Source organism: Panthera leo, chromosome C2 (assembly GCF_018350215.1).
Source record: "Panthera leo isolate Ple1 chromosome C2, P.leo_Ple1_pat1.1, whole genome shotgun sequence".
Classification (NCBI taxonomy): domain Eukaryota; kingdom Metazoa; phylum Chordata; class Mammalia; order Carnivora; family Felidae; genus Panthera; species Panthera leo.
Genome location: NC_056687.1, coordinates 47,847,223 through 47,863,143, shown reverse-complemented (window position 1 = coordinate 47,863,143; position 15,921 = coordinate 47,847,223). Strand labels below are relative to the sequence as shown.

At 34.8% G+C, this 15,921-nt stretch overlaps 1 protein-coding gene across 2 annotated transcripts in view; it reads right to left on the bottom strand.

Moving 5' to 3' along the window:
- The window catches only part of TBC1D23 (TBC1 domain family member 23), a 57,963-nt gene that overhangs the window by 13,908 nt on the left and 28,134 nt on the right, over positions 1-15,921 (bottom strand). For both annotated transcript variants that reach the window (XM_042954399.1, XM_042954400.1), the window contains exons 5-13: positions 15,448-15,571; positions 12,256-12,380; positions 12,116-12,162; positions 11,186-11,289; positions 9,456-9,578; positions 7,835-7,927; positions 4,145-4,315; positions 1,860-1,902; positions 51-160 (exon numbers count right to left, since the gene is read on the bottom strand). In XM_042954399.1, the coding sequence (XP_042810333.1) occupies positions 51-160; positions 1,860-1,902; positions 4,145-4,315; positions 7,835-7,927; positions 9,456-9,578; positions 11,186-11,289; positions 12,116-12,162; positions 12,256-12,380; positions 15,448-15,571 (940 nt within the window). The remainder of the gene's footprint in view (positions 1-50; positions 161-1,859; positions 1,903-4,144; positions 4,316-7,834; positions 7,928-9,455; positions 9,579-11,185; positions 11,290-12,115; positions 12,163-12,255; positions 12,381-15,447; positions 15,572-15,921) is intronic.

Sequence of the window (15,921 nt, the reverse complement as noted above, 5' to 3'; positions counted from 1 at the left end):
TTTCTGGGCATTTATCCAAATATGGTGACACATTCTACACATACACTTACATCAACAGAAGAATTGATACTGCTCCTTGAGCCTGAGGTACTAGCAATCCAATGGCCATATCCATTTTCTGGTCCATCCACATTAATATCTGCCAGGTGCTGTTGCAGTGCTTAAAATAAACAAGGGGAAAAAAACAACTCACGTATCAACCCCCTTTGGAAGGATTCATTACCAGAGAATATAATAAACATGTCATGGCTGAATGAAAGAGGATACAAAGACATAATTACAGGTATTTTTTTCTGCACTTCAGTAATGAAGGACTCTAAGCTACAGAAAGCCGCCTTCTTCTCCTTCTAAAGCCCTCTGTACAACTACAGTTTTTCTTAATTGACAATAACTATATATAAATTTGATGCTTTCCTCTCTGGAAGTATTAAGAGATAATCTCAGCAACATTTTTATGATATAAAAAATTAAAAGAAAACCTATGGTGGCTTTTGTTTTACCATAAAGAGATATCAATCTTTCCCATAATAAAGAAGGCATTAACTGCTATGGAAAGAGAGGTTATTCTTGGAAAAGAAATAATTCATAATTAGAAAAAAGCTTCTGGAACCTAGACTATACCATAAAAGACTGCTTTTCAGATACTTTTGATAGTAAGCTTAATAACCAAGTTCTGTATCACTGTCAAAATTCCTAATAAATACTGGGCCTAAAGGCCAATACTTGCTTAACACTATTAAAACAACCCCATTTGTAGATCACTCTGGGTATGAGCCCCAAAGATTGTGAGTTATCAGGCCATGATATACAGGAAATCATCATAATCCTTGTTAATATCGACAAAGAGGAAAAAGATCCTAATCTGTAAAAATTCTAAGTTATAAAACAAGAAGATTATATTAGGTCAGAACTTAATCCTTATGAGACTCTCATGATTCAAACTCAATTCTATTACTCAACAAATATTAATTTGATTTTATTATTAAAGGCTCTTTATTTCTTGATTGAAATATATTTGACCTATAACACTATGTAAACTTAAGGTGTTTAACATGTTGATTTACATACTGTAATATAATTTCCATTTCAGCAACAGTTAGTACCTCTATCAGATCAGATAATTACCATTTCTTCATGGTGGGAATAATTAAGATTTAGTCTCTTTGCAAGTTTGGTTATGATAATACTGTTGTCTACGTTCACTACACTTACAGTACTCTAGGACTTACTCATCTTTTAGTCACAAGTTTGTACCCTTAAATAATACAATTTGCAAAAAAGACAGGCTCTTTTTAAATCTTTTTATCCTGACCTAATCCTTCATAAATTCTCAAATACTTGCTTGCAGAGATTTTCTGTTATTTTACCATCCTGGATTGTCAGATATTGGTCTGAAGATTTGAAAACATCAGCTTATTTGTTTTATTCCATTCAGCCAATATTTTTTTAGCAGCTAATACTTTCAAGTATTTCAAAAACAAAATAACGATGAAACAAAAAAGCAAAGAGTATGAAAAATATTCCTCTTACCCATTTCCCAGTCCTATCTATTGCACCTTCTCCATAAAGACAAATCATGTGGACAGTTTTTCATGCCTCTTTACAAAAATGCTTTTTACAAATACAAGCTCATTAAACATATCTACTGAATTAGTCTTCCATTAAATATTTGCTCATTTCAATTGTCTATTATGTTTATCTGTTATCTATATGTGCTGCTGGCTTTCCCTTTTCTGAAAATACAGAATGTCTGAAGAGAGAGTTTATCCACTAACTAATCTGGTCACTCCCAATCAGCTCTGGTGATATAATTTCCTCTGAGAAATGGAAGCAAAGCAACAAATAAATTAAATCCTTACCCATAAAGCCTCCACTGGCAATGCTTACATATTCTTTGTTTTTCTGTAGCAAAAATAGAATTTAAATTATTCCAAAATGCAATTTAATCAAAACCTCTATAGCCCTATAAACACTGACACATGTTATATATAGTTATATATTAAGTTTCTGGACTTTTTGTTTTCTTTGACATCTGGGACTCTGGTATAGAGAGATACATACATTTACCTTGTATACTGTAAGGTCTGGTGCTTGGTGGAAAGAAGGAGACAACTTCATGACTACTATCAAGACTGTGATTTTATCTGTATTATAGTTCCAATAATATAATAACGAGTCAAACTAAAATCAGTTAATTGTATTTTTAGATATAATTAGAGTGATTTTTAAAAGATTTCAAAATATGTTGTATCTTTTATAAAAAGGAAATATAAAAACAATTATTCTAGCTAATTATGAATAAGAAATAATAGAATGTTACCATTTTACAAACTACTATAAAAATTAATGGATCTAAAGTGCACTGACAGAGAAAGAGACAAAAAAGAAAGATATGGGCAGTACATACCTCCTGACCAAAGTTCACACCACCCAGGACTTCCTGTCCGCCCCCGCTCCCAAAAAAGTAATCTGATCAAGTCTCTAGATCTAATTACCAACTTAGAGGAAATACCAGGGACATAACCTGATAAACACCACCATGTGAATGCAATTAGCAAAATCTAGTATGTGGGGGACCCGCTATAAGATAACGTAACCAGTTTTTCCAACAAATATCTGCAAGGAAAAAAAATTAGGAAAGGGAACCTATACATTAAAAGAGACTTAAAGGATGTCAACCAAGCAGAATGTCTTGTTTTGGATCCTGGGAAAATCAGACAAACTTGAACAATAGTTAGGTTTTTTTAAAATAAAGTATAACGATAATGTGGTTTTATGTCTTTATAAAGAGTTTATAGGGTTCAACTCTATGTACTCTTGATTTTGTTTGAAAATTTCCATGATAAAAGTTGGGGGAAAACTTTCTAAAACCACATCAAGAACTTGAGTTATAAAAAATAAGTTCACAATATTTCAAATTCTTGCCATGTGATATGTTAATGTTCACAATCTATAGTTTATACCAGAGCATTTTTAAAATAGGCCAATTAAATTTGTAAGTAAAATGAGTCTGAGACCCTATTTTTGTTATTTTGTGTAAGTTTCTAAAATCTCTCCTTTAATAAGGTATAAAATTATCTTACAACCCTTCCCCCATATACCTTGTTCCTTCTCGTGTTTTGTCTTTTAAGGATTCTTTCCTTTAGACTTACTTTCTCAAAGCAGATTCCCAGTAAAGTACAACATGAACAGAAATGGATCCAAATTTAGTAGCTAGTGCAACACCATGCCTATGGTCTTGCTAATTCCGTAAGTCAGGGTCATATAAAATGAAGACTTTAATGTATAAAATACCAAAGAATACCTAACAAACAATTATTTTTATGAAGAAAGAGCCATCACTGAGAGAGGTTTTGTAGAGAAGATAGAGGAACAGGCTGCATAAAATCACTGATACAAATTAGACAACATTCAAACACAAAAAGGAAAGATGGCCAAGTATAATGAATAAATTCTATTTCAAAGTAAATATATTAAACTGAATTATGCAGTTACTGTAAAAAGTACTAGGGAATGAACAGACATAAACAGCAACGCAATAGAATAATCCAGAAATAGATCCTGATGCACTGAGGAATTAAAAAGGTGGTATTTCGGGGCGCCTGGGTGGGTGGCTCAGTCAGTTAAGCATCCAATTTCGGCTCAGATCATGATTGCATGGTTCATGAGTTCGAGCCCCATGTCGGGCTCTGTGCTGACAGCTCAGAGCCTGGAGCCTGCTTCAGATTCTGTGTCTCCCTCTCTCTCTGCCCCTCCCCCACTTGTGTTCTGTCTCTGTCTCTGTCTCTGTCTGTCTCTCTCTCAAAAGTAAACGTTAAAAAAAATTTTTTTAAGGTGCTATTTCAAAGTGATAGCACAACTGGTTAGCTATCTGGGAAAATATTTTTTTTTTTTTATTCCTACCTCACTTATTACACAAAAATAAATTCCAGACGATTCAACACTTAAGCATAAAAAGTAAATCATAGAAACATGTAAGAAAAATCTCAAGAAGTCCTTTCTTGGCAAGACAGAAAACCTGTAAGCTGTAAAGAAAAACTTCATATAAATTTGACAATACAGATAACAGTACAAATTAACCTATGAGAACTTCCTAAAGATGATAGCAATAACCAAGCAAAACTGAAATAATCTGTCAACATACCTGTAAAAAGTGTGCCAGGACCATGTTCATGTACATGTCTTCTTCCTCTCTACCACTGCCCATAAAGCAGAGGTGCTCCCCACCAGCAATGGAGCCGGATTCGATGGACTGCTTCTGTGCTTCCAGCAAAGATTTTACTGACTGTGCAAACTCAGACGGATTCTGGAGCATCTAGACAATTTTTAAAAACTAAAAATGTGGTAAACTTGTGTTTCACATACATTTCCAAATTTGAAATATTCTTCCAGACAGAAAATATTTACATAGCTACCATGAAAACAAAGGAAAAAAAGGCTTGGAAACAATCAGCAAAACTAAAAGGCAACCGACAGAATGGGAGAAGATATTTGCAAATGACATATCAGATAAAGGGTTAGTATCCAAAATCTATAAAGAACTTATCAAACTCAACACCCAGAAAGAATCCAGTGAAGAAATGGACAAAAGACATGAATAGACACTTCTCCAAAGAAGACATCCAGATGGCCAACCGACACATGAAAAAATGCTCAACATCACTCATCATCAGGGAAATACAAATCAAAACCACAATGAGATACCACCTCACACCTGTCCGAATGGCTAACATTAACAACTCAGGCAACAACAGATGTTGGCGAGGATGCGAAGAAAGGGGATCTCTTTGGCAATGCTGGTGGGAATGCAAGCTGGTGCCCCCACTCTGGGAAATAGTATGGAGGTTCCTCAAAAAACTAAAAATAGAACTACCCTACAACCCAGCAATGTCACTACTAGTCATTTATCCACGGGATACAGGTGTGCTGTTTCAAAGGGACACATGCACCCCCATGTTTATAGCAGCACCATCAACAATAGCCAAAGTATGGAAAGAGCCCAAATGTCCATCGACGGGTGAATGGATAAAGATGTGGTGTATGTATATATATATATACATACACAATGGAGTATTACTCGGCAATCAAAAAGAATGAAATCTTGCCATCTGCAACTATGTGGATGGAACTGGAGGTAATTATGCTAAGTGAAATTAGTCAGAGAAAGACAAAAATCATATGAATTCACTCATATGAGGACTTTAAGAGACAAAACAGATGAACATAAGGGATGGGAAACAAAAAGAATATAAAAACAGGGAGGGGGACAAAACAGAAGAGACTCATAAATATGGAGAACAAACTGAGGGTTGTTAGAGGCGTTGTGGGAGGCGGGATGGGCTAAATGGGTAAGGGGCATTAAGGAATCTACTCCTGAAATCATTGCTTCACTATATGCTAACTAATTTGGATGTAAATTTTAAAAAATAAAAAATAAAATTAAGAAAAAAAAAAAGGGAAAAAGGCTCTTGTAAATAAAATCCCTGGGATAAGAGAAAATAAATGCATATAAATGTACCTATAATACATTAGAACAAAAGTTGAAGATTCAGAGAAAGATGAAACATGCAAAGAAAATATGCTAAGAAAAAATCTGGTTTGTTTCTTAAACAAGCTATGGTGTCATTAGGTATCATGACAAGAAAAGTTTAACACTGAGTGAAAGGGTCCATAGCTAAAAACAATACATTGAAACAAGGTATATTTTTTAGTTTCCACTTATATGGCAAACGATATACTTCTTAGAAGGCAGTCAGAAATAGTAGAAGCCAATTTATTTATTAGCACTACTCCAGGTACAAGAGTTAAAAGGACAAAAAAAGCTAATTTCTTTCCTTCAAGGAAACAGATATGCCAATAACTTCAAAAATTTGTTACAATGTTACAACAGGGCTACATAAAAAGCACAGTGACGCTGCTCCTGAGCGACTTGTCAGTTAGGTGTCTGACTTCGGTTTGGGTCATGATCTCATAGTTCACAGGTTTCAGCCCCACATTGGGCTCTCTGCTGTCAGTGCAGAGCCTACTTTGGATCCTCTGTCCCCCTCTCTCTGCTCCTCCCACTCTCTCTCTCTCAAAAATAAGTAAACAAAAAAAATACAGTGAAAATCCAAGAGAAAAACCGACAAACCACAGAAAAGCAATTTGTAGAAACAAAAAACAAAACAAAAAAAAGTAAACAGTGTACTTGCAAAAAGACGCTCAACATTACTAGTAATTACCACCTTGTAATTACTAACCTCAATGATGGTTTTTCACCCATCATTACTGTAAAATAAAATGTGCTATAATGCAATGTTGAAACATTCTCACTTAGTTATAAAGTGTAAGCTGGTTCAGTCTCTTTAAAGGGTGATAAAGCATTTCTAGTAATGTTTTATATACTCAACCCTCAAACCAACAGTTCTACTTTTAGTAGTCTATTTTATAGAAGTATTTGTACAAGTTCACAAAACATGTATAAGGATCTAACTGCAGCATTGTTCATTACAAGAAAACTGAAAATAACCCAAATGTACATCAATTGGGCAATAAATTATGGTATACCCGTACCATGGTCCACTATACAGTCATTAAAAAGAATGCACTTAGGAGCAATTGGCTGGTTCAGTCAGTAGAGCATGCAACTCTTGATCTTGGGGTCATGAGTTCAAGCCCCACGTTGGAGCTTACTTAAAAATAAATAAATAAATAAATAAATAAATAAATAAATAAATAAAGTGGGGATATTAAAAAAAGAATGTACTGAATGGACAGATCTCTAAGAAACAGTTTGGTGAAAAAATAAGTGAACGGTTAACTGAAAAATCAAGTAAAAAGAAAAAGGAAGCAAGAAATATATAAATATATACTAAAGGTCTGGAAGCTTAAACAAGCTGATAATAGCTCTGGAGACATTCTTTGAGTTTTCTGAAGAAAAAAATCAAGTTTTCCTGAATCACTTGAGCAAATTATTAAATAAGCATAAAAGAAAAACTAGGCCCTCCTAGGCAAACCAAGGATGAGAAAGGCTCAGGTTCACTTTCAGGATGCAAACAAGCTTGGATTACCTTCCTTAAAGCACCCAAAACTCTTTGAGTTGTTCTACCTCTATTTTCCCTAAGTTTCCTCTCAATACCACCTAAATTCCCCTCCATGCCTTTTCAGGCCTTAGCATCACCTTTTTCAGATGAGCTGGATGAAAGGCAGACTGCATAGTTAGCAAAAGGGCTTACTCCTCTTTCTTTCTTCCCTAATCTCTGAGGCTCTTATAACCAGAATGGGTTAAATGATGTCAGTCCTACTTCTACCAACTGCTCTAAGTATTCCTGACAATATTTAATTATTTACTTCATCTTCTCCTGTAAGTAAAGTGACCCTTGTATAAAAATTTTAACAAGTGAGCACCTGTATGCCACATACTATGCTTATTAAGTATTAGTTTATGCTTAAGTACTCATGATGGAAAAAAAGGCTTATAGTAAAAATTTCTAGAATAATTACCCAGTTATAGAAAGAGCTTATATTTATAGAGTACTTACTAGATGCAAGGCACTATGCTAAGTGCTACATCAGACAATTCACAGTAAGAACTTTAGAATTTACTGACATAACAATGGTAAGCAATAGTAAGCCATACCTAACAGTGTTTGCATCTACCCTCATCATACCAAAAGAGTGTCCTGGGTGAAAAGGAAACCTGAGAACACTTTTGTTATAAGGGCAGAGACTCCCTCCTTAAGCAGAAAGAAAATGTCCCCAATCTAGTACATGTATATTTATTTCTGAGCTAAAGAAGAAAAACCTATTTATTCTCTTACTTTACTAAAAAATTTTAACTAGCATTTATACTAACCAGATCTGAATCTAAGTGGAAAGCAGTTGACAAATGCCCAGCATTATACTGTTCTGCAGGACGGCAATCCACCACAAAGAACCGGACTCCTTCCTAAGAGAAAACAACATGTGACAGACATACTGCAATTTGCCATGAGGGTTACATTTGACACAATATAGTATTACAATTAAGCAAAGAAGAGGGAATAGGTTTATTAAAAAAATGGATCTCACAGAATTAGGAGGACCCAATTAGCAGAGATACAGGAAAATAACCTCAAGATCTTTAAATAACTATATTTGTTTTGAACACTTTGTATATACCGTTCCTGACTAGAAAGTCTTAAAATATGTAGCAGGAGAATGTCATTTTGAGCTATAAAACTATACTGGAATTTAAAATTTTAATGTGTATGTTAAACGTATATTTTAAAACTATATAGTTATAAACACAGATATGGATATAATTCCTATTTCTGCAAATAAGTTTACAAAGTTGCCAACAATTAAATTCATAGAAGAACATCTTTTGGGGGTGAGAGGAGGTTCTGGAATGCCAGTTTGAACTGAGGAAGTTCACATGAGGATCTTTAAACTGGATTACAGGTTTTCATTTGTCTTTAATACTAGTTCTAATAAGAAAAACATGTGAAATGTTTGTTTTCAAAAGATCTATTGTAAAACACCTGTCTTTCCATGGCTGTTCTTCTTTCCTCCATCTTTGAAATACACCCCACCTTCCAAATACACATACTCATGGTTAACTGTTGCACTACTAGTAATAAACATATTGAAAAAAACTGGCTCATTAGATTTTTATGAAGATAGGAGACAGAGAATTATGGTATATCCTCAATTCTTTGTCAGATGCTTTATGGCATTAGACCATGTAATTCAATTAGCTGTATAATCACCCAGAATTTAATAAATGCTAAATTCACCCTTTTAAGTACTTTATACAATATTCTGTTGCTTTGCTAAAAGCAAAAGATTTGGCAATTTATGAAAACAGTTGTCAAGAATAATTCATTATTGACAATTAAAATCACATACAAGCTGGCAGTTTTAAAATAAGGATGTGGGGGGCGCCTGGGTGGCGCAGTCGGTTAAGCGTCCGACTTCAGCCAGGTCACGATCTCACGGTCCGTGAGTTCGAGCCCCGCGTCAGGCTCTGGGCTGATGGCTCAGAGCCTGGAGCCTGTTTCCGATTCTGTGTCTCCCTCTCTCTCTGTCCCTCCCCCGTTCATGCTCTGTCTCTCTCTGTCCCAAAAATAAACAAACGTTGAAAAAAAAAAAAAAAAATAAGGATGTGGGAGCACCTGGATGGCTCAGTCAGTTGAGTGTCTGACTCGATTCCAGCTCAAGTCATGATCCCAGGGTCATGGATTGAGCCCCATGTTGGGCTCCGTGCTGAGCGTGGAGCCTGCTTGAATCTCTCTTCCTTCTGCCCCTAGTACCAAGTAATGCACACACCCTCCCTCTCTCTCTCTCTCTCTCTCTCTCAAATAAAAAATTTAAAAAATGAACATGTGGACAGAAGATTAAGCACATTAATCACTCACAACAAACAGGGAGGAAATGTTGGTTTTTGCATTTAAAAGGGACATTCCTCCAACAAACTGTGGGTTTTCTTTATTTACCCCTTGAAGCTGATTTGCTTGAAGGATCTCTGACACCGAGATGGCCAGACAAAGAGCCTGACTCAGGTCTGCATCGTCATCCTTAATTCCCAACAAACTACTACCAAATAGATGGTGATTATCCTGTTTGTAGAGAAATTTTTTAAACATTATGAAGAAAAAACAAAATCAATCTTTCTTTCAAAAAATATTCTTAATAAACCATGATGAAAAGAAAATAATTATATAACACCCTTGAGTCATGTGATTTTTAAAATTTAATATTGTATCATCTCAAATCTTATAGGCTAATGGCTACAAAAAGGCTATACAGAAAAAGTCCTTGTCAGAGTTCATACAAAATAAAAGGCGATGAAAAACTAAAACATTCTACATAGTTGTTTCCTATAATATCACCTATATACTATTAAACTATTTAATATCACATATAAACTATCTAAAAATATTAAATTTTTAAATGGTTACTCACAACTTTTCATATTTTAACATAATAAAAACAAAAATAAGGCATAAGTTATGCAATATACTGATCTACAGCCTGGTTTAATTAGCAACTGCTAGTGCAGATTATTTACTAGGTCTGAAGAATAAAAGCTGTTCCTCTTACAAGACTGAAAAGAGTAAAACTTCTTTTTCATCCAGCATCCTAAACCACTACGCCATCATCTGAGTTGTCCCACTTTGTTAGCAGCTGAGGTGGTCTACATAAGGCAATTATTAAAATAGCTGAAATTAGTCCCTAGAAACAAATCTCTTTTTTAATTAATTAGTTTCAGGGGAAATGTTCTTAAAAGATTTTTCTTTTCTGCCTTTTGACACATATTATACTGAACATAATTTAACCTCATCTTGCTATTTCAGCGACATGACCACCAACTAGCAATTATTATTATAGAATGCCTAAAAACAAATAAATAAAAGACAATACTGCTCTCATGGGCACCTGAGGTCATAGACAAATCTGCTTATTTTATAAATGGTAATTCTGTGCCTCCTCCACTATTAGCTTTTGCTTCTTGGAGTTTTACTTTCTAGGACTCACACCACTCGTGTTTCTAATCTGGTGTCCTTTCATTTGAAAGCATTTGTCTGGCCTGAGAAAGGTTCTAAGTCTCTATGTGACTAAAGGACCTTTTGGTCACAACTCTGCATCATTAAAACTGTGCAAAGCTGAACTCCAGATAAAGGAGACATAATTATACATCCTCCATCAGATTTCTGTAATATTTAAAGTCAAGAAAGCACTAGCGTAAGAAATCTCTCCATTTTCTCATGATCAGAAATAATTAATAATCAGAGTGAGGTGAAATGGTTCTTAGCATATGTGTATGCTCTCTTTTCAATCTGTCCCTCCACTGGGGCAAGTATTTATAGTGAAAAATCACATAAAACTGCAACATAGATGACAGAAAAGAGGGGCACCTAGGTGGCCTAGTCAGTTAAGTGCCCAACTCTTGATTTCGGCTCAGGTCATGATTTCAAGGTTCATGAGATCAAGCCCCACCTAGGGCTCCACACTGACAGAACAGAGCCAGCTTGGGATTCTCTCTCTCCCTCTCTCTCTCTGCCCTTCCCTGCTCATGCATGCTCTCTCTCTCTCTCAAAATAAGTATTAAAAAAAAAAAAAAAAAGAATGACAATCTAGAGTATTTTAACTGAAGTGGACACAACATGAACAATAAAACAATGTACAAAATGTGAAATACTGAAGCTGGTAATTTGTCTTATACCTTCCTAAATGAAGCTGGTGTTTTACTGCAATAATACTGAGCCAGAGAGAAAAGGTCTTCTATATCTTCTAGATTCAAACTGAATGGAGTATTTTCTAAGAACTCTGAAAAACAATTACAGATATGAGAACATTTTTAAAAATTGTGGAAAATACAATCATGAACATTATTTATGTAGCAAAGCTAGAATATCTTCAACATAATAAAAACTACATAAATGGAATGTCAATAGTGAAGCCTTTAAAACTGCTTGAGGAGCAGTGGAGTTTCCCAAAGGAGCTGAGACTATTAATGCAATTCTGCTGTTAGTGAAAGATCGTTTCAGGCAATCAAATCATATTCATTAGCCTTGATTGCAGCACTGTGATTTATTTAACAAACACATGTTAAGTGCCAGGGCCCCTGGAAACAAAAAGTGACTAAGAAATAATTCCTGACTTAAGGAATTCTGTCTTGTGTGAGAAATGTGAAAATTAACCACTATAATGTTGTGAGATAAACATTATAATACAAATAATACAAAGTGGCAGTACAAAGAGGAAGTAATAACTAAATCTGTGTGGGGGCTAGAATGGCGAAAACCCAAAAAAAGTACCAAATTTCCACAATGAAAGTAATTATGAAATCTGAGTATTCAAAGGTAAATTAAGAAGGAAGAGAGGGAGAAAGAGGAGGGCATCTGGTATGAACAATGAAACGTAAGAAACAGTATATGAAAAGGAACTGAAAGACTGAAAAAAACATGGAAGAAATGAATGAGGACGGCAAAATCAAGGGAAAATAGGCCTTAAGGTCTGTACCTACAGAGTGTATATGAGTTGAATGAAACCTCAGAGTTCTGTAGACTAATCTCTGAAATATACAGATGAGAAAACTGAGTTTTAGAAAATTAAGTGACGTGAAATATTTTCTCTACAGTAAGTTACTTACGGATAACTTCTTCTTTGCTATCAGACTCCTGTGCTAAAATAACTTCTCTGTAAAAGAGAAACAAATGAATTTGAGTTAAATATTAACAGAACATCCTGAGACTAGAAAGGCAAAAAAAATCTAAGCAACTTGATACTTACTTTGCATTAACAAGGATTATTAACATTAAGAAATAAATAAAAAATGGATCTGCTTGTTGTAGATATCCATCCCATATTGCCTGAGTGACTTCAATGGAACAGTAACATGCAAAAAGGCTTCCGAGCTGTAATCAGGAAATGAAATGAGACATAAACCACTGGAAATGACCTGTTCTTTTAAAAGTATGAAAACAAATGTGTAACATTATATCCAATTATCTGCACCTGATACTTAATGTGTAGCTTAATTTTAATGTATGTAATGCAAAGGCAGAATATGTAGATTCAAGGCATAATGACACCACTTACTAGCTGTGTGACTTAGGGCATATTACTTAACCTCTAAAACTCCCATTTCTACTTAAAAAGCGGGGGGTGGGGAGAATACTGCTACCTTTCTTCTACCATTGTTGTGGAGAGATAATTAACCTAGAGTATCTAAAGTCACTAATACATATATGCCATAACATAATAACTGGCATAACTACCACTATAAGGGTACCCAGCATAATTATTATGGTTCTTCACCTACAAGGTAACTGTAAGGATCAAACATGGTTAGTTAAGAACACAGAGTCAACTTTCAATGACAAGCAAGGTGACTTGCTGCCAAAGCTTACATGTCCATCATCTGAAATACATGAGACATTTATATCCCTGTGTTTCAGGAGCTCTGTGGTCTTCTCTCTTAAATAAAAGAGCTGTTTAATAAGTTTCTCTAGAGCCTGTGTTTTAAACTGCATAAACTCAGTGATATGTTTATTCAATTTTCATTAGCTACAGAAACAATTCCATTTAAGGGTTTAAATTGAAAACATTTTTAATGGCTAATGGGAACATATACATTGGTGCATATTTTGTGCCAGTACTAAACTACTGTCACATATCCTTTATTATCTCTTATTTAAAATAGTCTCACAACAGTCCTTCAACGTTGACATTTTTCTCCCCATTTTACATGTGAGGAAATAAACTGGTGTTAAACAACCTTCCCAAGCTCAAAGAGATAGTGAGTGGCAGTATTTACACTAGAAAAATGACCTGAGATTCCACAGCCCAAGCTAACTGCCATTACACTTCACCACAAAGCTTTTAAGTATAAAATGTTACTAATGTTTTTTTGTTGTTTTAAAAATTACTATTACAAATAAGATTACTATTACAAATACCAGGGGCACTTAGGTGGCTCAGTCAGTCGGTTAAGTGTCCGACTTTGGTTCAGGTTATGGTCTTGCAGTTTGTGAGTTCAAGTCCCCCATCGGGGTCTCTGCTGTCAGCACAGAGCCTGCTTCAGATCCTCTGTCCACCCCCCCCCACCGGCCCCTTCCCCATTCTCTCTCTCAAAAATAAGTAAACTTTGAAAGAAAAAAAGGTTACTATTACAAATCCCAAAGATGTAAATACAAATAGAACTGCAATATATGCATACATGCAATATATGGCCATCATTAAAGTCACATAGCCAAAATACAGCTATCATTGCATTGCTCACAGTTGTAGGTCCCTCAAGGTTTAAGAATTAGCTTTAATGGTTTCATCTCATGATTAAAAAAAAAAAAAAAAAAAAAAAGACTCCATTCCATAGACATGATACTAATAGCAAGAACTAGTTGTGGCATTGACTGAAGAGAAACCAGTTGTTTTAGTACTTGGTAAAATCTACTACCAGAACTGAGGACTAATTCAGAGTTGTGGCAACAGAAAGAGCATTTCTGAGGCATGATGTGACAGCAGAGACCTCTAAAAGGCATCAGAATGCTTAGTTTTTTACTTGAATACAAATAAGTATGAATGGCAATATATGAATCTCAGTGAAACTACAATTTTATAGGTGTTTTATGATTTCAACTCAAAGTGATAAGACTGTGGCTAACACTAAAGAGTAGGCTGCTGCAGTCTGAGATTTAATATGACAGTTGAAACCAGTTAGGATTCTCTTAAGTATCTTTTCCTGATTGTTTACTCATCTCATCCCCTCTGAGGTAGGTATTATTATTATTCCCATTTTACAGATAAAGAAATTGAAGCTCAGAGGCTAAGTGTTTTAAATCACACAGTTAATAAGTGGAAGAAAGGAATCCTTTCTGAAGAAAGCTAGGTTAAGACATGATCAAAGAGTATGTTTAATTTCTGAATATATATTCTTCCAGGACTCAATCACTGTTTTAGAAAGATCTTCAAGTTAATTGAGAAGAGCAGTTCTCAAAGTGTAGTCTGAGGAGCCCTAGACATCCCCAAGAGTATTTTTTACAGGGGAGTCCACGAGGTCAAACTATTTTCATAATAACACGTGAACTTTAATTGCCTTTTTCATACTCGTTCTCTCACAAGTGAACAATACTTTTCCAAAGGCTACATGAATTGTGGTACCATCACAGACTGAATAAAGAAGCAGGTATGAGAATCTACCTATTTGTGATCAGCTGAATATTGAGATTTGCAAAAATATAAAACAATGTAACTATTCTGATTTTCTTTTGGAAAATACAGTTATTTTGCATTAGAAAAATAGGCTATTAATGTTAACATGTAATGGATTTATCACTACTTCTAAATGAATATTTAAATTTCTTAGTTTTAATTTCTAACCATCATAATCTGTATAAACTAGAGATCCTCAATAAACATGGGGTATAAAAAGTCCTGACACCAAAGGGTCTGAGAACCACTGACCCAGAATAATAAAACTTCCCATTCAAAATATATAGAATAACACAGCATTGAGATGTACTTCGTATTTCTTTATATTGATCATTTCTTACTGATCAATATAATCTTAAGTCATTTTCCTCATGTTTGGATATCAATTCTTATACACACCATCAACAATTTAATCACACAAAGTTTTAAAGTGAACTGATACATACCACATATTTACATATATTACATGCCTATATTAGCACATATTGCATACATATATCTCACAAATATTACATATGAATGTACTATCTATGCAATATGAGATACATGTAAAACAACAAAAGGCTAAACTTCATTTTAAATAATCTGAACTAACATGGTGAAGAACTAAAAAACCTATTTTGGAAGTACCAATAATTTTACTCCTTTGGTTTAAGTAGTAACGGTCTATAATTTAGTACTTTTCTTTCTCTTCCTTGGGGGAAAATAAACCTAACTATAGTTTTATAGAAAGCTATTTTTCATTAAGTGTTCCTACTTTCACTTTATTACCCAGTTGAGTGCATAGGAGTCTGGAGTAATTTTCTTTGTATCAAGAAAAGAACAAAGCTCAGGCTCATGGTATTGGATGAGTAATCGGAAAAGATGAAATGGTCTTCCCTTCAGAGAACAATCCCTAAAAGACAAGAGAAGCAAGGTTTGCATTAATGGATCAGAAATGATCATATCAGTAACTAGTCCTCTTGCAACACCCACCTCCTTCTCCCCACCCCCCAAAATGCCTGAACACCACAGCATTCACAGAAAGCCTACATGATACATCAGCCAGAAATCTCTTGCTAACACCTAATATCCCTGATTTGACAGAAAGTTTGTAGAAACAGCAGGTCTACAGCCAACTCTAAGGAGATTCTCTCCAGCTCAACCCAGACAGCACTCAAAAGAAAGAACTACAGGGACCACTGGAAAGAGTGAGACCATTTAGGTTATTTTGACAAGTTCTACATCCCAAAAGGAGAACTATAG